Here is a 21,875-nt window from a genome sequence, read left to right on the forward strand (position 1 = left end):
TGACCACAGGACTAACTCCTGGTACTCGGAAGGGAACCCCATGCTTTTATGAAGGAGCAACAAAACACACAAATCAACTCCACCTTGTGACAGAAACACCACCAGATGCATTTAAATCCTTTAAGGTCTCTTAGCCTATCACAAATTAAAAGGGAAAAAGTCCTGAGCTGACGGATTAGAACGGACCATTAAGAACAGCAAGGAGAAACAAAGCTTGTTGTGTGTTTTTTTTCATGGCCTACCCTGGAGGCTTCAGATGGGTCAAATAAGTACATCCAGTCAAATAAGTGGTAAGATTTTAGATGGGATAAATTAAGAAAGTAACTGCTGTATTTATTTATTTACTTCGGAAAAAAGTATCTGAGGAGAATGCTGACTTTTCCCAAAGCAGAGCGAGCTGTCCTGTGCAGTTAGGTGTTCAGGAGAGAGAGAATTGAGGTGACTTACCTTGCTCTGTGTGAACTCCCTGAACATGGCTGCCAGCCCATCATCATCAACATCGCTGTCAGTTTTAATAGCAACATTAAGAATGTGAATGGGCTCCTCACGGGCGGCCTGCGATTTAAAGAAAATACCCTCCATAAATAAATTGTTAACAGCATAACAAGTAGGCATTGTCAAAAGAGGCTCCTTAAACACAACTCTAAAACATGGGTCCCATAGGAAAGGAACGACTTCAGCAGAGCTTGCTCTAAAGTCAGGAAAAATACGAGGGAACATCCTTGACCAAGCAGCCTCACGGATTTATAATTTCACAGCAGTAAGTGTTAACGTCCACAAACAGCAGCTTCAGAGGATCCAATTCTGATGGTCACATCTGACTTGGCAAACTCAAGTGTGCTTCATTTGGATGCAAAAAGAATGCAGGGTCAGGGCCTCTCTTTATGAGATGCAGTACAGGCAGGGCATAAGAGGACTTCGGCATCTCGAAAGGTAATGAAATTAGGCAAATTCAAAGTGTAAGAGCAAAACATTGTGTGTTTTCCTATCTACTATAAAATGAAATAATGTGGAAGCATCAATTACATTCAAGCTTCAAGAAATGACAAATTCAGTATTCAAGATCTTGCAGTTAACTCTGAAAAACTGAATACGAACAGGAAATTTTCCTTGGTGAGGTGAGGGGGAGGTAGAGACAGACATTGCAGCTGATGGTAATATTCTCAAATAAGGCTACAGTATTTATACACATCAAGAGCAATGGGTAAGTTTTAAACTGAGCCCTGTTCTGAACACAGACGGCATTCCAGCAGAGCTTGCAGCTGCTGGGAGGCAGGACGGAGCAGTGGAGCAGCTACCTGTGTCACTAAGGACAGCACTTCTTCTGTCACCAAGGATTTAAAAACATCTGCTTCCTCTGCACCTGCTCTCCGCATCAGTGCAGAAATTGTAGGGGGTTCACTCTCTTTTTCCTCCTAAAAACAGTTCTAAGAGGCAGAGGAGTAGGAAGAATCCGAATGTAAAGTGACTAGGAAGAGTGTAAGACAGAAAACACAGCAAGTCAGACTTAAAGTAAAGGCTGCAGCACACGTAGTTCAGTACAGCAAGGCACACAGAAGGCCTGGAGACCTACTCGTGGCCTAAACTCTCAGTAACGCTGCCAGAGAGCCAGGAATTCTGCTGAGGTTAAAAGCAACACTCTGAATTTACATGGAGAATAAGAAATGTGGATGTAGCTTTAGAACAGAGTCAGGAAATGGCCACCTACTTTTATTCACCTGCTGTGAACAAGCAAACAAATCACATACATAAATACATAAAGCTCTTAACTCCTGCTTCCAGCACTCCAACAAGTGAAAAGTATCTAGCCTGCAGTCATTGCAGCATTCTGCACGCCGTCCATTTCCAAACTGAGATCAACCTCAAGAGAAAAAAATTACAGTACCTTGTCTTCATCATACAAGGAAGCATGGCCAGCTTCAGGGAAGGTTGGGCTCTGGGGAGGAGAGTCGCAGAAACAACTCATCACTTCATCAAAGATTCTGAAATACACCAGAGAAGTATTAGTCACAAACACACTGCTGCTGGCTCACTGCAAGCATACGGCACTAAAATCCACAAATCACACCGGTAAGGGGGGAGGGAGGGAAAAGTACTCCTTCTCTTTGCAGGACTGAAACTCAAAAGATGAGGAGGCAGTACCTCCTCCACCCCTCAAACAAAAGCAGAGCCTAGATCTTCAAACACTCGTCACATCGCCACAGATCGTGTGGTTGCAGGCACTCCTGACTGCTAGGAGCTCTGCTGTTCGGTTGGTTTTGTTTTTTTGCCTACCCCTAAGAAGTTGAAAGCATAAAGGAACCATCCTCCCACATATATATGCATGACCAAAAGCCCTGGAAATCAGCATGCTTGCAAATGATCTCCAGTCAGCAGAAATTCAAGATGCTGATCCCTCCGGCTGCAAAGTGCTCTCCCAGCAGCCTGAAACTTTGAGTTATCTCATGGAGACAGACAAGGGCATCCAAACAACCACCCGACACTCCAAAAGCTTAACAAACGAGCTTGGGACCACTCCAAACCCGACTCTAGACAGTGGCAAAGGTTTTGCTTGGTTCCCTTTGGGCCCACCTAGGAAGCTGGTGACACAAAGAGCCGTCCCCCTTCCCCAAGTACCTGACAAAATCTTCGAAGGTGCGGAAGGAGACCATTCCACCCATCCGCTGGCACGGCGGGGTGAAGGAGTTGTCCAGCAGCACGTCACTCACGCTGGCGACGTGGACCATCCCGTAGTGGTTGAGGTTGGAAGAGAAGGACATTCTAAACGGCAATGCAAGAAGGTGACAGTCAGTGGCAGAGGAAAAACATCTGAGCACGTTCGTTTGCTTTGGCCACTGAATTGTGGCTGCTTATCCCGTGTAGCTGTGGCACGGTTTGTCAGATTGCCAGCACGCCAGACCTGCTGGGCTGCCTTCTCCTGCGGCCCTGCAGTGCTGGCGTGTGTCTGGTGCCATGGATGCTCTTACCTGGACGTCCTCCCAGACGTACAGGAACAGGAAAAGGTGGGAAATAATGTTACAAACCTTCGGAACAAGTGCTTCTTAAGGGAGTTTACTGATGACAGGTGAATTACGACTGCAAAGCTGAATGCATTTTTCCTCCTGTATGTGCAGATTTTGCTTTACGTGTGGAATACTGAACTAAGCAAGAAAGATTTTTGACACTTCAAAGCTTTAGTGCATCTTTACAAATTAGGTCGAAGTGCACTAAGCCATATTTGCTTATTCCTTCCACAATTTTTCTAGCCATGCTACAATTTATGCTCCTCAGATGCAGGGTGGCGCACTAAAATCCTATTTTAAAAAATTTTAAAAATCCTCTCTAAAATCCTATACTTGAAGCAGGATTTTCTAGTCTCACCCTGGTACTCCTACCCTAAATAAGGTCCTATAAGGGTGTTTTCCAGTTTCCAAAGTAACGTGCTCTTCCATCTGGTTTAACACAGACTTTGAAAATACTGCAACCCTTTTATTTTGCTTAGTTTTGATGGCTAAAAGGTAGCAGCTTTTAAATACCAGCAGTTGGCCACAGAACACATCTATTTTATGGAGCAAGGCAGAGCTCCAAACCCAGTGCCCTCCAGGTAAGTCTCTTCCTATTCTGGTACTCGTGCCTGTAGGGCTGCTACCCAAGCACTGCGATGCACCACAGCTACCACCCTGCTCGCACAGGACCTGTTCCTTAGCTAAGTGAGGACTGGGACAACCTACACAAAGGCAGAGGAGGGCACGAAGTGAGAGTGGCTTCCTGCTCTTTACAGCAGGAGCACAGCTCCCTGCCACGGTCAGCTGGGAGAGGGCAAGGTCCTGGGCGGATTGAAGAATCGCCGACCTCTCCTACACTTCAGTGGCTCTGGCAGTAAACACCTGCTGTGAAATAGTTTGTGCTGTTCCGGGTATTTTTATTTGTTTTCTTACAGACCCACAACAACGTGGTCTAGACGAGCAGAGGCAGCTCCTCACGCAGCCTGCACAAGGCGTGCTGCAGCTAACCGGGCTCCCTTCCTCTACCTACCGGAGCTGAGTTTTGCCTTCTCTGTAGTAAGGGGCAATAATTATTTCTAATTTCTGAACTGGGCTCTCCAGACTCATCTGCATTCACGGAGGGGCCTACTTCAAAAGCTCCCTGCAGCACGGTGAGACTTCCAGGCTTGCTGTGAGAGGAGAGCCGAGCTGGCTCACGTCAGCACTGTGCGGCACAGAGCTGCTCCTGCCCTTGCTGCCTTCTCCCCAGGGCGCAGGAAGATGTCACCAAAGTCAGCCTTCAGCCTCCCCAGCTGGTGCCACAGTAGGCAGAAGGTAACGGGAAGGCATCAGGGCACTGATTCGGCACAGCACCTGCTTGATTTACAGCTCCTGAAGACACAAGGTGCTCATCTGCTGTGCTGAGCTCGTGCTGGTTGTGGCACTGCGGTCAGCCCAGACCCAGCACCAAACTTCTGTTTGGACTGCTGACACTGCTTTTCCTGCCTTTATTAAGTCTTTTTTCCTTTCATATAGAGCAAAGCATTGTGACATGGCCCTCAGTATACTGTTAGCAGTCTAAAGTATCACCGGTGTGATTAATGGCTCTCGGTGGTTAAAGTCACTCCGTGTTTTCGTAATTTATCTCTGATTAAGACCCATGAGACTTTCAAGCCCATTTTTACTATTTTACCCTAAATAGGCTTGTAAGCTGTAATAAATAATAGGTATTCATGTTTTGAAAGAGAAACATTTTTCAGGACATGCCTTGGTGTACATTTCTTACAACTAATACAAAAAATATCACAGAACAGTAACTAAACAGAAAGACAGCAGACATTTTTCATGTATTATTTAAAACAAGAAATACTTTCCAACTGAGACATGGGAGGAAAAATTAGCATCCAAAACACAACAAAACATGCTGTCAGCTGTTTGAGATGTAGATTCATCTATGGCATGAGAGAGGTGAGACAGCCTCGACAAATTCTAAGCTAGTTGCAAGAAACCAGAGCAGCAACAGGTATGCTACCAGCTAGAAGCAAACCCCTCTTTCACTGGGACACCCTACCAGAGGGTCAGCAGCTGGGAATCCACTTCCAAACAGGAGAGACCCAAAAAAGAGCTGTGTATCGTACTGCAGGTGAACCGAGTCACCTGGCAAATTTAATTGGAAAGATTGCTGCATGCAAAGCTGCTTTTAAAGGGTAAAGGAAAGCTGAAAACATGTTTTAAACAAAGGGAGAGGAAAAGGGAAGGAAAAAGGAGTTATGTTTGAGAGCTTCCCAAGTGAAGAGAAGGGTACTAAAACAACACATGTTAAAACAGTAAGTATTAGGCTATTTGTTCTAGTCTTTCTTTTCAAATTTTAAAAGATGACGAGTACCATACCTGTTTAGCGTGGGGATGTTCCCTCTGTAATCAAACAACCACAGTTAGTTACAGATTGGTTAGTGAAAGCCATCATCAAGAACTATCATCGAGCTGATACACAGCCCAGCAACAAGTTTACAGTTTACTGAACCCAAATTTGTCATCAACCAGCAGGTATTCGGCAGGACTCCCTGTCACTGACCCTGAGAAGGCACCCACCACCTGACCTCGCCTGCCACGGGGAGAAGCACAGGCCATGCAGGTGACATGCAGATAATACATACCAGGAACTGGGTTTGCAAGGCACCTGCACCTCTACAGCATCTCTTTGGTTGCACCACCTTCCAGCCCTGTGCGTACACCACGCGAGCTCCCCAAGCAGGACCAGGCGGGGAGCGTGGCCCCCCTGGCAGAAGAGCAGCGCAGATGCAAGAGGTGACAGCCGTCCGTGGGAACACCAGGTCCAGAAAACGAAGCCAAATCCTCATTGCCAAACCACCACATCAAGCAGCAGCCCCCACGCTGGCCCCCACAACAACACGGTACCAAAGCAAACGCACACAGACACACCACGTGGCGCTTGGCATTCTCAGCGTCCGAGGCCTTGAGCACCAGAAAGAACAAGCAGAACTTGAGGCTAACTTTAGGAAAATTTTCACGTTCCTTTTTTTAAGGTCAGTCCAAACCCCTTCAGATGATTGCATGAAGACGGGGGCTGAGCGATGCACACAGGGAAGGAGGTGAGGGGCACAACAGCACGAGGACGGCGCAGGCTGGCCATGCTGGCTACACTCACAGCAGCACGAGGTAGCACGTCACTCCATGCAAGATGCAGGAATTGCTGCGATCTGGCATTCAAATTAGTAAAAATTAAACTGAAAAAAAAACACACATGCACACGGGAGGCTTGTGCAGAGCTTAGCAAACACGAAGGGATTGAAAGCAAAGCTTCAGGGAGCGTGGAACTGGACATGGGTCCTGCCCTGCAGAAACCTGTGAGAGAACAAACCTCCCACCTTCTGAACACCCCTAAAAAAGGCAGAACCCTCAAGTTACTGGGCATGAAGTCCTAGTGTGCAGTGACCAGTGTATTTCCACGGTCACGGTCCTGAATACACTGCCTGTATCACAACCTGGTTTTGTCACGGGAGAGTCGTGTTCACTGTGGGGTTGTGTGTTTGGTGCATTGCTCACGGGGGAACAAGTTCCCGTGATTTCCTTAAGCCATACAGGAGAAAGCACAAACTGGGCTGAAAACTTACCTATTTGATGGTAAATAACAAAATTATTTAATTTCATTTGGAGCTGGGGGGAGAGACACTGTGCTGAAGAGCCTATTGTTAAGACTGAAAGGGACAGGGCCTCAGGGGAGGAGATTTATTTATTTATTATCCTGGTAAAGGGTGGGAAAGCTGCATGTGATATACTCCAGCTGGAAAAAATAGTCTGGAGAGGACTGGCAGCTCCTACACCTGGTGCAGCAGTCCCTGGAATGCTTTCAGAAAAGCTAAAAAAAAAAAAAAAAGAAAAAAAAAAACAGCATTTTTGTCTCAAAATGAATGCCCTGCAGCCTTGCTCGAGAAACTGCTCTCGAGCCACTCAGGATAGAGGTGAAGAGGTTCTGGTGAGAATTGCAGTGATGAAAAGAGGCGAGGCAGGGGCAGAGGTGTGGGCAGGATGCAGAGCAGTGCCCTGGCTGGGTCACGCAGCCTCCTCGGCCCCCGGAGCTGGGTGTCTCCGGCCACCGAGATGTGCTAGGAGGCAAGGGGCTGATGCAAGCACAGCCCACGGTGAAGCCCCAGCAGCGCTCCCACCCCCAGCACACACAGCTGATGGCAGGACCAGAAGCCTTTCCAGCACCCCAGCCCCAATCCTGCTCCCTTCTCTTCTTTACAAAGGCCCTCGTGCAGCAGGGAAGCTGAGCTCACTGGGAACGCGCTCCGCACCGCATGCTCCAGGTTGCAGCCACTGTGCCCAGGCAAACAAACAAAAGCCCCCTCGGCTCCTTCCCGCCCCTCCTGCTTGAACCCACAGCCGTTTCCCCTGGCCACCCCCCACTTTTTTTCCCCTTAACCAAGGGAGCTCCCCTCTGGACGTGGCAGCGCATGCAAAGCACCGCGGGCGCAGCGAGCTGTGGCCGAGCGCAGCGCAGGGCAGGGCTTTGAAATCAGGCAGCAAAGCAGAACCAGCAGAGGTCGGCTGAATAACCCACTTGTAGTTATTACCAGCGGTACCACAGGAGAAAGAGCAATTCCACTGGCTGTGACCAGTGGCGTTCCTCTTATGTTCCTTCATTTCTGCAGAAGAATCTAAACAGAAGGCTGCGAAACGTGCCTCGAACCATTCATTTTGATTGGGTTTTTCCTCTCCCTCTTTCTTTCCTTATTCTTCTGCTCCCTCTGTGATTCAGCCAAGCTGAATCCGCTCCTGAAGTCCAATTTGCATAAAATTATCATCGTTCCATTCAGTTTGCTGCCCCTTCCACAGCCCCTTCTTTGCTCTGCTGGAAGATTTTGCCCTTTCCGAAGCAGACAAGCCAAGGGAGCTGCAGCACATTACTGCTGCCTGCTGTCTAATTAACATCAAACCCTCAGCACGAGCTGCGGGGATTTACAGGTGGCCTGGAATCATTTTCCCCTCCTCCCTCTGATATCAGCCTCCCGCAACAAGGAGGGGACCTGGGGCTACCTACTGACAGGCTTCCAGTTGTGTGCTCGGGTCTCCGGGCTCCTGCAGCCAGAGCCCGAAGCAGGGCGGCTGCTTCGGTGCTGGGAAGCCCACGAGTGCTGCAGGAAGCTCTCGTAGCATCTCTCTTAGTCCACGGGAAATTATTTCATTTGGTCAGAAATCCCAATTTTCTATCGTTATAGCAACCTAACGAGGAAGGCACCTACAAGCACTGCTCTAAGCGCAATCAAGTTCTGGTTTCTGGTTATTCTGTAAAAAGCACTGTTTGGAAACAGCAGAACGAAATTTGGCTTTCAGCCTTCAAAATGGTTTCAAGCTGAAGGCTAAGGCAGAGGCTGACAAAAAGGAACAACCAAAGTACTCCATAGATGATAAAACATCAAGAGACAGCCAGGGAGAAGTCATGCACCACTCTTAAGCCTTGAAATCAGCAACAGCAAAGTCCAGGTAGGGTGTCAACAAACATCCACAAGCACAGAAAGAGGAGGGATCGGGCAAAAACAAGCACGAGATAGTTGAGACATTTAAACTGAGACCCTTGGAAATACCAGGCAGCTACTGACTAGACCTAAATTCCACCCTTGGACGCATCAAGGACAGCAGAACGCAGTCCCAAGAAGGAATTCAGCCCGGACCAACCTAAGGCACTTGCCCACATGCCCCTGTTAGCTGAGCCGTCTGCATTCCCGGCTCCAAATTCGGGGTAACTGGACAACCTGTCTATCAAGTTGTGAAAGTAAAACTTGCTTTAAAGCTAAGTAAGCCGATTATCAAATTTTAAAGGCTTTGGTGGCTTGGAGCGTATCCAGAGAGAACCTGCACTGCTAAAACTTCCCTTCACCTCCACCTCCCAGGGATATGCCCTGGTTTGAGGTGCCCCGGACATCCCAGGGCCAAATGTGGCAGCAGGGGACAAAGCACGGCACGGGCTCAGTGCACAGAGGGATCGGGAAGGCAAGGGTAAGGCATCGGAGTGAACAAAAGAGCCTGGGCTGCTCTTCAGTTCCATTTGGGGCTGAACACAGGCGGGAGGCAGAGCCCTCTGTTATCGTTGCCATCCCCCAAAATAGACACATCCAGCATTTTTATGTCACCCTTGTCAGCAATTGCCTCAGCGTGTGACAGAGCGGCGTGCTTTGCTGGAACAAATCTTCCTGAGCTCTTCCCTCCTGGTCCCCCAGCACAGCTGCTGCTAGGGAAGGGAAGATCAAGAGAGCAGCTGCGCAGCCTGGCCGGGGGAAGGCAGCGAGCTGGAGAAAAGGGGATGCTTCAGGAGGAGCAGTGCAGCAGCACAATGCTGCAGCAGGCTCCAAAAACGACCCACAGTGGACAATGTCCCAGTTCAATTTAAACCTTACAGCCTCAGCCATAAGAAAGGCTGTTTGAAAGCAGGAGAGTAGGATTATTAGAAAAAAAAAAAACTTCTGTTGAAAACGCTCTGTAATTCCCTCTCCCTCTTCTTCGAGCAGACACACAATGTTTCTTTGAACAGGAGATTTTAAGCTAAGAATAGGCGAGCGCTGTTTCATGTGCCCAACACCTCCAAAAGGCCTTTCAGCATCCATCACCTGGCCTGCCATTCTCACAAAGGGAGCTGAACTCTCCAAACACCAGTCAATATTCCCCCGGCTTCCCATCTCAGCAGGGCAGGCAGAACAAGAGGGAGGAGAAGAACATCTCAGAGCAGGGCTCGGTTCTTTCTCCCATCTTTTCTCACCAGGACTCCAGGCAACAGAAGGAGGCCATCCCAACGAGGTTATCCCACTGCAAGGGGCTCCGCACGTCAGCATTTGTTTGCAGCAGGGCTGGCAGAGCGTGGCAGATACCTGCAGCTTCTCAGTGCAGCGTCTGGTGATCAGCATCCTGCAGACACCCCTCTGTCACCTCCTCTGGGTCGGGTTGCTGCGACAGCCTCTGCTTGGAGAGGGCTGGGAAACTCCACTGACTGCCAGAGGCACCAGATGGTTACCCTGCGCTCCTCATCGGGTTGCACCGGGCAATAAGGGCTGATGGGTTTGATCTATAAAGCTGTCTGTGGTTTCAATTATAAGTTCTTCTCCCTATGCCTTACCCTTGCAATCAAGATCAGTGGGGATTCTTACAACAGGGTGTTTTCTATTAATTTAAACAAATAATTCCCAAATGGGTTTCTGCCCACAAATCCCACCAGGAGCGGGTTGCATTTCCATGATTTTTTTATTTAGATTTAGCAGTTTTTCTTTCCTCTCTGCTTCCATGTAAAGCTTTACTGCGGGTAGTTGATGGCCATCATTCAGTGGTCAAAACCACAAAGTCTGAGTGCCTCGTGTGACTAGTCGGATCAGAAGTAGTGACTGGGACTGTTTCCGTTACAATTAAGTGAAGCCACATCAGGGTTAAACACCAATGACACCGAATTTAAATATCCCACAATTACAAAAACCCTATCAGTTTGCAATTATCTCTCCATGAATATTTGCTCCAGTAAAATTCAGACTCTCGAGCATTCACAGAAATCAGACAAAAAAGGGAACCGGGCTCAAAAATATCTGATCAAGTGCCGAGAAACGTGCTGCATCACACAACGCCAGCTCCAAAACAGGATGCTCTCTCTGGGTTCTGCGGTGCCCATTTCTGGTTCACCAGGATCCAGCCCTGCAGAACCTCCAGGGACATTTTACATGGTTAGCTGGGATATTTTGGCTTTGGGATTTGCCCTTAGAGTGCGTTTTTAGCTTTTCAGGCTAAGAGTTCATGCTACAGAAGATACAGAAAAACATACGATGGACTTTCGATAGAACATCATCGAAAACAACAAAGAAGACTCAAGCAAGACAATGTCAGAGTTTTGAGGTTTCAGTGCTCTGTGTCCTGGGATTAACATGTGGACTGCCTGCACAGGGAGCTTAAATCTGCACACTCGGTGCTAATTTGATTCCCTTGGTATCCTGCTATCTGTTGTGCTTTAGCTCCCAGCCACACAATAGCTGCACAAAGAGGTACACACTGCAAACAGCTGCATTAAGCAACAGGAGTGAAATTCATCACCAGCAGATCGAGGTGCAACTCCAAGGAACCAAACCTGCCTATGCAAGCAGCGAATTTGTCCCCAATGTCTGCTTGCCTTTGCACAAGGACTGCAATGCATTTTCATTCAACCATCAGCACCGCCGATGGTTGAGAAGCAGAACTGAGCTTCAGGACGTTACTACAGCAAATTCAGCATAAAGGGGAGAGGAGATTTCAGGACAAAGAAGCTGTTCCCCAAGCAGGTAACAGTTCTCATCTTCCAGCTGACCTTGTCCAATTAAGCTTGTGCACAGTAACAGAGCAGTGGTCAGCACTGGCAGGCCAAACAACCCGCAAGCAACAGAGGTGACTGAGACTAGCAAAGAGAGGAAACGGAGAAAGAATGGGAAGGAGAGAGAGAGATTATTATAAAGGGGCACTAAAAATAGTATGCAATTATTTACAAATATTCTAGAGATGCAGAAAACAGATGAGACCAAATGCATGTCCCATTTGTATCATGAGTGTTTTGTGCTGCTTGTTGAGGACAGTCATTCATTTCTAGCAAACCAGATTCTGAAAACCATTTCATAAAATGTACTGATGGATTCTCAATGAAGCGAGACTGGACCCCATTGCCCAGCCCCACCAAAAATAAAATAAGGAAAAAGATGCTTGGAAACAAAGGAGGAAAATAGCACGGAACCATGCTGCCAACCCAGCACAGACCAACAGTGGCACCTGGCGGCCACGGCCACTCGCTGCGCCGCCGGGCTCCAGCAGTCCCCTGCCTGGGACAAAAATCGTCTGGAACAAAACATCCTCCTGGAGTCCCACTGGAAATGAAGAACCACCGGGACCGACTAACCTGACAGATGCTAAAAAAGTTCTGAAAATCAAGGGGTTTTTTAAATGCTCTTTGCACACGCTAGGAGATGCAACCCATCTATAAGGGGGCAGGGAACAGCTGATGGGTTTGGTTGCAACTTTGAAATTCAGTAATCATGAGAAATGCATTCTGAAAAATACTGACTGAAAACCAAAGCATTCCAGCTCTTACATCTCTGTATAATACACATTTGCATGTATATCTCAGTTTCTTGTGTCAAACGAACAAAGGCTGCCAGTCCTTATTACACTATGAAAAAAATTCACATTATCCAGTAAAGCCAGGTTTGAAAGTAGAGCCAATCACAAACAGTTACAAAGAGCTGGCAGGGGAGCACTGCAGAAAGAGGACAGAGATTGTTTGACTGTTCTTTATTAAAATTCCTACTACTGATTACTCTGTGTGGAATCTCATCGTTCAGAAAGCTCGGGATTCAGCTAGAACTGAAGTTACAGAGTAAAGTTACTACACAAGCTTAACTGAAAACTGGAACACATGAGAACTGCATTATATTTAAATGAATCCAAATTGCTGGAACTACTACCCACAGCTCCTGTGGCTTTAAATAATTTAAGAGAAGGAGGTGGGTAATGTAGGGTTTTATCCTAACCAATTTGTGCTTATTTGAAGCACCAGGAACTAACCATTTCTCTACCACTTCTATTCCAAGTTTTCTCCACCAAGATAGCACGTAGTTCCTTATAAACCTCTGATCCCAAAGGCACCTGAATATGTGATCTGACCTGTTTGGATGGGAGGTAGGTAGCATGAACTGGAACTCCACCACACAAGTATTATCCTTCAGCTGGCGGTGCTGGACGCTGTTTAATTCATAGGCAATGTATGCCCTTCGAACATACACCTGGTTAAGGAGAAACCCAGTCAGCTTAACCGTGCTACGGAGGCACAGAGGAAGAAGACAAATGACACACCAGGAAAGCTCTTGAAAATATTACAAACAATACAGATACCTCCAAATGAGTATCTAGATAGAAATCTAATCCAGCCAGAATAAGTCAAGTATTGTTATTTGAGAAAGGCCAGGCTGGCAGCATACAACCATCACCACAAGGCACCGGGTGGGCCGACCATATTCTCTGACAGCAGCTTCACCTCCAATCCTTTCAACCATGTAAATCTTCTTCAAGCAGAGAAGATAATTTGTATCTGAAACTTCAGCCAATTATGAATGTTAATGCTGTTAAATGCCAAACTCCAGCTATGCCAGATTCCACACAACCTACAGCTCCCAATCTTGCAAGGTGACACCGATACATAAAATAAAATAAAATAAAATAAAATAAAATAAAATAAAATAAAATAAAATAAAATAAAATAAAATAAAATAAAATAAAATAAAATAAAATAAAATAAAATAAAATAAAATAAAATAAAATAAAATATGTTTATTTTTTCAGTGGGAAAAAACTCACCTCTAAAGCTGCCATTCTTACCACCTGGTTACTGTGGTAGAAAAAGTTGGGTAGCACATCGAAGATGGATGTTTCTGACAAAATGAGTTTCTAGAAGAGATTACATAAAGCAATGTTAGAAGACAGCTCCCCATCTTGCAAATAGCATCAGGCTAAAAAGCAAAAAGGAAAAGCAAAAACAAAAAAACACAAGATGAAGTCTGTCTAGTTCTGATCGCCTTGCTTTTCCTGTTGCTCAGCAAGGATTAGGACCTTTTAACATGAAATCCTGGCTAGGTGCAGCATAAAGCCTGCTGTCCAAGCTCTCTGCTTGTTTATTACAACAGAAGCTACTTCACGTGGTCCCACTACTTTAAGTCAGCCTATTCACTGGCTGCAAAACATTCACCAATTCAATATACATCACAATTAAGTCTTTGGTTACCCAGAGAAAAACACAACTTGTGACCCCAGCTCTCCCGAACTCCTGACTAACAACCTTAAATAAAACCACTTGTAGAAACCAGCACTAGCAGTAAGCAGGGTAAATGTGGGACAGGAAAAGAGTTTGGTAACTCTTCAGGGGACATCCTCATAACCCACGAATGCCGTGGCATGGCACGTCAGGTCACAGAGAGCTCTGGTAGCCAGGGTTTGATCCTCTTCACGGGATTTAGTGTCGCAATGGAAACAAAAATGAGGGGGAAGCTAGAAACTAGACTGACAGAATGTAAAGCCACGAGGACCTGGGGACTACAGGTGGGATTTTACTGCAGAAACAGTAAGCTCCCTGAGGAGGAAGCAGGGAACCAGGAAGAGTGTGGCAGATACCTGCAGGTTCTCAATGCAGAACTGGTGTCCGTACATGTCAATAGCGGACAGGAAGATGGACTCCACCTGGTTGTGACGCAGCTCGTAGGACGGCAAGTGGGAAGCAATGAGAACCTGGTAAACAGCAAACACAAAGCGTGTCAGCAAAAGGAGCTCTGCTGCACCATTGGCAGGAGGCTGTACCTCCAAGGCAGCAATAGCCCGCTCCATCCCAGAAGAGGTGACTGGCTTCTCCTGTGAATTCTGTGGCACCTGGGTGATGCTGCAAACTCTCTCCCCTCCCCAGCCTCATTTGTGTATCTGCTCGGTTTGTATTATTGGCAATTCCCCATGGAGAAAAGGAACAGCTTCAATCAAGTTCCATCAGTGCATGGGATTTAGCACTGCAGAGCTGCTAGTCCTGGGGATTGCCTGACCGGCTGTTAATTGGAAAGCAGATCTGGCAGGCAGCAGCTGTGGGGAGGCCAGCAACGGAGACCGCCTTTCACAGCTTCCGAGCAGAGCGAGCAGGAGCCACTGGTGCCAAGTATTAAATGCCCAACATGAAGGATACGGAGATAGGAAGGGGAAGCAGCTTGCAGGGGAAAATGAAGTGCAAGAGCAACATAAAGACATACACAAGGACTGCAGCACTATCCCCAGCATGCTGCTGAGAGGTTCAATAACTCTGAATGGTTCAAGGACACAAATACAATCCTGAAGGAAACATAAGGTCACTGAGCAGCTTCAAACACCACATTCATTTCCAACAGTCAAGCTCTGAAATAAAAGGAGAGATCCCCAAAGTGTCAGCTTCCCTGCTGCAGACTTTTAGAATGGAGATAGGGACTGCAGAGTGAGAGGAGTGATCAGACTACAGGGTTAGCACTATCGCGAAACGATTATGCCCTCTCACTCCTTCTTGGCTACACGCTAACCACTAAAGAGAAAGCCCGCAATAATATAAGGGCGGATGTCTGGCATTCAAATTATTATCTGAACGAGACTCTTGGAAATGACAGTATCAGAAGTTTTTCCAATTATTTTCAGCTTCAAAAGAGATTTAATAAAGTAAGTCAAAAGCTAGAAGAAACGTTTAAAAAAAAAAAAAAAAGACCAGCGTATTCTTTGCAATAATTCCTTAGGAACATCTGATTCTCATGTAAATTTCTCTCCCTGTTCTCTGCACAGACTGATTTGCAGTTGTAGGGTAGCTGATGAACCCAGATAGCATGTCCTGTTTACTGTACAGCTGCCTGTGCGTTCCAGGCAGCCTGTGCTTGTCAGGTTCACAGATTATGAAGCCAGAAGCAAGCACAGTGAGCATGTATTTCGACTTCCTTTATCACACAAACCATAGTCTACTCTCAGGTAATTCCTGTTTAAGCCAGACAACATTTTGGAGGAACAGGGGAACGTAACCCTAACATAAAAACGCACGGTGATTCAGAATCCACTGCAATCTTTCACAGACTGTCACAATGGTTAATCACTGGTTAATTACCTTCATTGTTGGGCTGCTCACAGTAGTCTACTCTTCACATTTGCATAGCTATCAAATAAACATCATGAGATACAGACCTTCCAAGAGAGCAAGCCCCAAGTGGGAGCAGCCCTTGTATTGATCTGATCAGCGACGGCACAGTCTGTCTCTAACGGGCTTGGATGGCTGAAAAAGCTCCCTTACCTGCCGTGCTCGTAGAGCCACTTTGGCGTTGGTTGTCTTGCTGAGCTGGGTCAGCTCTGTCAGAATATTAATCAGCTCATCTGTCAAGGTGGGGTCACGGCCACATAGCTGGTCCTAAAAACAAAAAGAATTGAAAATGTTGAAAAGAGAGGGAAAACATCCTCTCTTCCTCTTACAAAGGGGTCTAAATGTGAAATATCTACACAGATGCTCTCAGATGCTGGACCACGTAACCTTTAGAGGTCCCTGTCTAAATCATTCTGCACTTCTGTGCCATCAAGGGTAAAAATATTAGATGTCCAATAATTTTACACATATAAAAAAAAGCTAAAAAAATACACAGAAGGAAATGCCTGGCACCACTACCTATTTTCTTATTAGCAGCACGTGCTTTTGCACCCACACACATCAGAAATGCTGACTTGTCAAAGACACTCAGGTATAACGTTATCCCATTACCCAGTTCCAGTCTTTTACCAGAAGTTCCCCCAACAATGTAAAATTGAAAAAGCACCTAATTGCAGCAGAATGCTTTGTGTAACACACAAAAATTAGCAAACCTTCACTATGAAAGCTGACCCAACAAAGAGTTTAACTGCCTGAAGTTTCAAGAGATTTTAAATGTGTTGGTTTTCCCTGGCAGGTTTATCAAAGCGAAAAACAAAAATCAAAATAACAGAAGTCCCACGTCCATTAACTAGTAACAGCTCACACCACATACAATTGCAAAGCTAAATAGCTTTTTCCCCCACATTGTTCTTGACCCCTTTCTCTCTGACCCCACACAAGTGCAATGTCATCTCTAGGAGTGATGGTGCAAAGCTCTCAGTGAGAGTGACCAAAGCTAAATCGTTTTAAAAACCCAACAAACTAAGCTCCTGTTAGACTGTCACCTCCCACTAGCCAGCCCAGGACCAGCAAACAACTACAACAACTACCTCCAAAGAAAGTTCTGTAAATCTAACCGCTCTACATCAGTGTGTGAATTCACAGGGAATAATTCAACAACCGCCTTTGGTGTGTTTGGAGTACAAATGCCTGGTGCTGTTCTATTAATTCTTGTTACTTTCAGCAGTAAGCAGGACACGGGACATATGCCACGCCATCTAACACAAGTAATTCTATCTAGTTAAGGAGAGGATGCGCATACAACAGTGAGTTAAGTACATAAAATGAATACACAACTTCAAATCACACTATATTTCAACAAATACATGAAAGATGGAGTAGTTCCCATCCTGCCTTAAACGCCTGCTAGCTAAAAATGTGAGTGATGGCAGCATAACGCTATTACTAAAACCATCCTCAGAGCCCTTTGTTAATAATGGATTCCTAGGGATACATCAATAACAGCAACACAAGCATCAAGGTGTTTTGACATGACATTTGCCCTTGGAGGACAAACGTAACCATCCCACATAAATAGCCTGGCAACCCATAAAATGCCACCGCCTTCACCATGATTACCAAATGTGCCAGGGGGGCCCTCGGACATGAAGAGTAATGCGCCTCCGAAGGAAGAGGAATGATGGGCCTTTGGCTAATGGGGTGACCTGTAATTCAGCAGCCTGTGGCTCCTAGCTCTGCCACAGACATCACGGTGACCTGAGGTCCGTCGCCCTTCCTAAGCCCTGGTACCCACTTGAGCCAAGCAGCCCCTGCCCCACAGCTCCTGCCAGGGTCTCACAGAGGATGTACGAGCAGAACCTGCCTCCCTGGGCAGCCTCCTCCTCGGTTCCTCTGCAGGAAGGCCTCTCCAGCAGGCTGTGAGTCCCAGCAGAAGTGGGACTCAAAGCGGGTGGCCTTAACTTGAGATGAAGCAGCTGACAGTGTGGGAAGAAGGAGCACAGACAAAAGACAAAGGAAAACTCAGAGTCTTTAGTTTTTTTCTGTTCTTCCTGGCTCCCAGCACGCCCCTCGCTGCCTCAGCCAGACGTTTCACCTCCCGACGTGAAGACACGGCGAGACTTTACCTCCAAGACACGGCTTGCATGGAGGTGAAAATCTAGACAAAAACTTTCAGTCCCATTTTAGCAAGAAATAATCAGGATGACAACAACAAAATAAAGCAGGTAGCTGGCGCTACACTGGCTTTTGCCTGCACTGATTGGCAAAGGCAGTGAGCAAAGCCTCAAACCAGCTCTTTGACAAGGCCTTAACGCCTCCCCGGCACCCCCGTGTAATTACACACTTGAGTGACTGGACTCTGAAGAAAATTGAAGGCCTGAGCTGCGAACAGCTGCCATTTTCTCTCTCCATCACGCCAGCATGATTACTTGAGAAATGAACAGCCCCGGCTCAAAGCTACTCCAGAATTCTCAGAGGAAATATGGCTCCGTGTTCAAATAATGAGATTCTTAAGGCAAGCGTTACTTACAATCACACCACACACCAAAAAGAGAAAAGAAAAAAAAAAAAAAGGAAAAAACGAGAGCCAGAAAGAAAGAATTCCAGGGCCCTTATATCCTACAAATTAGAATTTAAGAAACCCAGCCTCTGCCTGGGACAATTATGAGCCTTTTTCTGCTTTTGAGAGTTATTTTGTGGATGGCTACTTCGGAAATATTTTTGGCCGTTAACAGACCACATTATATTTCTATAGAAAAGGAAAAAAGAGGGGGAGGGAGGGACAAAGTCAGAAGGGGGGGGAAGGATACTATTGTAATTAGCCCCTTAACAAGCTGTACACCTAACTCCAGCCTGTGCTGAAAATCACGTTGTAGCTAAATTCATCCTGCCTTGAGGAACGTGAGTATTCACTCTGCTTCAAAGCCTTATGTGGAATGAAGATTTTCTGAGGCTTTTTAGGGAAAAGAAAAAGGCAGGACTCAGTTGCTGGGTTTTTATTTATTTTTCCTGAGAATGCAATTTGCTGGGGGAATGTTACTCATTAGAGAGCAGCTGAGGTTAATAAGAGCTGAGATTTTCACCAGCCAGTATCAAGACAGAAGAACATGGGAAGATGATGACAGGTCCCAGCGCAAGGATTTGTATGTGTTTCTAGGGTGGGATCCATATCCAAGAGATTCCCCAATCTTTGCAAGCCCCCTGGACAGCTACACACCATTCCCAGGGGCAGAGACCTGATCCAGAGTGCCCAGCTTTGTGCTGAGACATCGAGTCCTAGCCTGGTTCCACCACACAGCTGGTCAGAAAGCGTTGCTGCAGACCTGCAGGGAGACTTTCTGAGCCTACAGCCAGGAAGAAGCTAAGACAGCAACTGCAAGCATATGAGACCAAACCATGGCTCATCGAGGAATAACGTGTGAAACCATGTGAGGACACCAGTACAGGCTGGCTGGTGCCATTCACTAAGAAGAAAGCAGGAAGAAATTCCACATTGCTGCGGTCGCTTCTGTAGCTAGGAGGTTGGCATCCATAAGAATAAGAGCTGTCAATTCGGTACCTTTCAAAGCATCAAACACACAGCTACAAGGAGAAGCAAATTTCCAGATCAGACAACTTACAATGAGCATTGTAACAAGCAGGTTCTTCTTGGTGACCTGAGCATGTGAGAAGATGTAGTTCAGTACAGCATTCATGTCGCTTTTATTCTCTTCCCGAAGGGCAAAGACACACTTGTCATAGTGACCTGCAATCAGAAGTGCACATTTTTGCCAGCCTCCAAACCTCTGTGTCATGGAATATATGTGACAAGATGTGGTTTGTTTGTTGTTTTTTGTTTGTTTGTTTGTTTTTTACATTTATTTTTTGAGAATCTACTTTGTGTGATCCACACAATCAGTTGCGGGCTGGAAGCATTCCTCCCCACACCCACACCCCTCAACTGCAAGTTTTAATTAAAGCAGTTGAATTTCTCTTCTTAGAACAGCTGAAATACCAAATACCTTGTGAGCATTCAGAATGAAATAATAGAAAAAAGACTTGCACCATCCTCTGCCACCAGCAAACTGAAGTGCAAAGGACTCTTCAGTACCATTACTGCAGGAATGGGGGCAGTATAAAAGAAAAGTAGAGCAGAAGCTGAACTACCTGTAAGAACTTGAGCCTCCTAATTAGCTAGTCCTTCATTGCCATCTTGTGCCTGGATACAGTAGTGCAATGTATTTCAGTTCTCAGTGTTTGAGGCTTATTCTTATGAACACTGAGAAACTTCATGGTATTTTATAGCAGGTGCAAATAGCTCAGACTTTTATATTTTTACTGCACTTAATTTTCTTACTGCAGAATTTAATAAGGAGGCAAGATGGAACTAAACAGCATGGTGAATGTAAACAGTTTTTCTGATTCTAATTTTTCTGCAGATGCTCAGAAATCAGAAAATAAAAATCCAGCTTCTAGTATGAAGCTTCTGCATGTGGAACACCCAACGTGTGGAGGTCTCTAGCTGGAGGCTACTGCTGACAGAGTCAGAGTAAGAGAAATCGAAGGAGAACCGCTTTATCTCTACTCTAGAACAAGTTCACAGAGCGGCTGAGCCTTAGCAAGCTCAATAACTACAACCCATAACTCAGTCAATCTGTCTCTTTACTCCAGATCATATGGAAGTCCTCACTTAGAGGATTATAAACTCATGTGGAGATTGTTCTTTTGATGATTTACAGGGAAAAGGAGCATTCCTAGTCTGAAAAGAAGCCAGTCGTATTATGGCATCTAAACTATGGGTAAGGTGGCACAGGATGTGAAAGATGATGGACATAGCAACAGTGGAAATGAGTAGAACAGACAACTTTAGGGTGGAGTTTGTCATTTGCTGGTTCAAACTGATGATACATAAGCATTATGAGCACTTGGAAAGCTCAAACTGGACATAAGCTTCTCTATAAAAAAAGAAAAAAAAAGTTTTTCAGGAATCAAGTGCTTGATGTGCACAGCAACTCACCATGCTGAAACTGAGTCTCCACCTTCAGGTACTGACGGAGCAGGTCCATCACCACAGCCTTCATGTGACCCCGAATACCACTCCGGTACCTGCAGAAGCAAAGAGGTCAAACCTAGCACTGAGTGAGACTGTCAGTGCGCTGTGTCTGAAGCTGCAGGTGAGTAACACTCAACACGGATGGCAGAGTAAGTCTGCTTGCATGTGGAAAGAAGCACACCTGCTCCCAAAAACCACTGGACAACCTCTGCAACCAGAATGAATGTGAAAATTCTACCATTACTGTTGCGGGTTAGCATGGCTCATGCTTTGCATCAAAACATCCTTTTTCTTCCGAGAATATCACAACTCTAGGAGCTAAAAGGCATGACACACCAGCTGCTTGATGAAATACCTAAGATGGGATCAGCATCGGGACAGAAGTTAAATCTTTCTTTCATAAGGAAAAGGGAAAAAGCCAGAAGCCACACCCACACGGTCCCCTCACTGTTCTTCAGGTTGGAAATTAGGAGAAATTTCTTCCCAGAAAGTGGTTGGGAATTGGAACCAGTTGCCAAGGGAGGTGGTGGAGTCACTGTCCCAGGGGGTGTTTTAAGGAAAGCGTGGATGTTGTACTTAGGGACACGGTTTAGTGGGTGATATTGGTGGCAGGGGACTAGATCATCTTGGAGGTCTTTTCCAACCTTAACGCTTCTATGAAAACAGCTCACCTTTGTACGAGCTGCACAATGCTCTGTGTGTTCATGAAGAAGACCTCACGCTCTGATTTGCGGTTCAAAGTGGCTGCATGGCTATCCAGGATATTGGCAATCTGAAAGAGAGAAGTCTCATGGCAGTTCCAGTCCTGGATGGGGAGATCTGGCTGAACAACTAGGGCAGAAACTGAGCACTGCCAGATAAACCAGACCAGAGCTCCAGCAGACTTCAGCAAAGGCCAAAGCCTTAAACTACTAAGGAAGTTAATGGCCTGACAATGACAGAAAAATTGATGCACAACATCATATACTACGGAAATCACCTTCCAACATCTCATTACCTGATGAGGCTTTCCTTAGTCGCAACCATTCTTTTTTAAGGTTATGTTGACACCAGAAAGTGCACTGTGGCATACGTATCAGCCAAAAAGCAAGTAAATAAATGCCCACAAGGCCACTGACATGATTAAATTGCTTCCAATTCCCAATCTAGCCTATTTAAAGCTATACTGAGCAGAGAACACACAGCC

General features: G+C 46.1%; 1 protein-coding gene across 11 annotated transcripts in view; it reads right to left on the bottom strand.

Annotated features, from left to right (window-relative positions):
* The window catches only part of ACACA (acetyl-CoA carboxylase alpha), a 124,468-nt gene that overhangs the window by 63,291 nt on the left and 39,302 nt on the right, over positions 1-21,875 (bottom strand). For 9 of the 11 annotated variants that reach the window (XM_082776213.1, XM_082776222.1, XM_082776218.1 and 6 more), the window contains 11 exons: positions 21,361-21,461; positions 20,654-20,742; positions 19,278-19,402; positions 15,811-15,924; positions 14,145-14,258; positions 13,335-13,424; positions 12,645-12,763; positions 5,355-5,378; positions 2,617-2,760; positions 1,886-1,982; positions 448-555 (listed from right to left, as the gene is read on the bottom strand). In XM_082776213.1, the coding sequence (XP_082632339.1) occupies positions 448-555; positions 1,886-1,982; positions 2,617-2,760; positions 5,355-5,378; positions 12,645-12,763; positions 13,335-13,424; positions 14,145-14,258; positions 15,811-15,924; positions 19,278-19,402; positions 20,654-20,742; positions 21,361-21,461 (1,125 nt within the window). The remainder of the gene's footprint in view (positions 1-447; positions 556-1,885; positions 1,983-2,616; positions 2,761-5,354; positions 5,379-12,644; positions 12,764-13,334; positions 13,425-14,144; positions 14,259-15,810; positions 15,925-19,277; positions 19,403-20,653; positions 20,743-21,360; positions 21,462-21,875) is intronic. The other 2 variants (XM_082776217.1, XM_082776215.1) reach the window with 1 other exon arrangement.

The sequence above is a fragment of the Aythya marila genome (assembly GCF_965140915.1).
Source record: "Aythya marila genome assembly, chromosome: 20".
NCBI lineage: Eukaryota > Metazoa > Chordata > Aves > Anseriformes > Anatidae > Aythya > Aythya marila.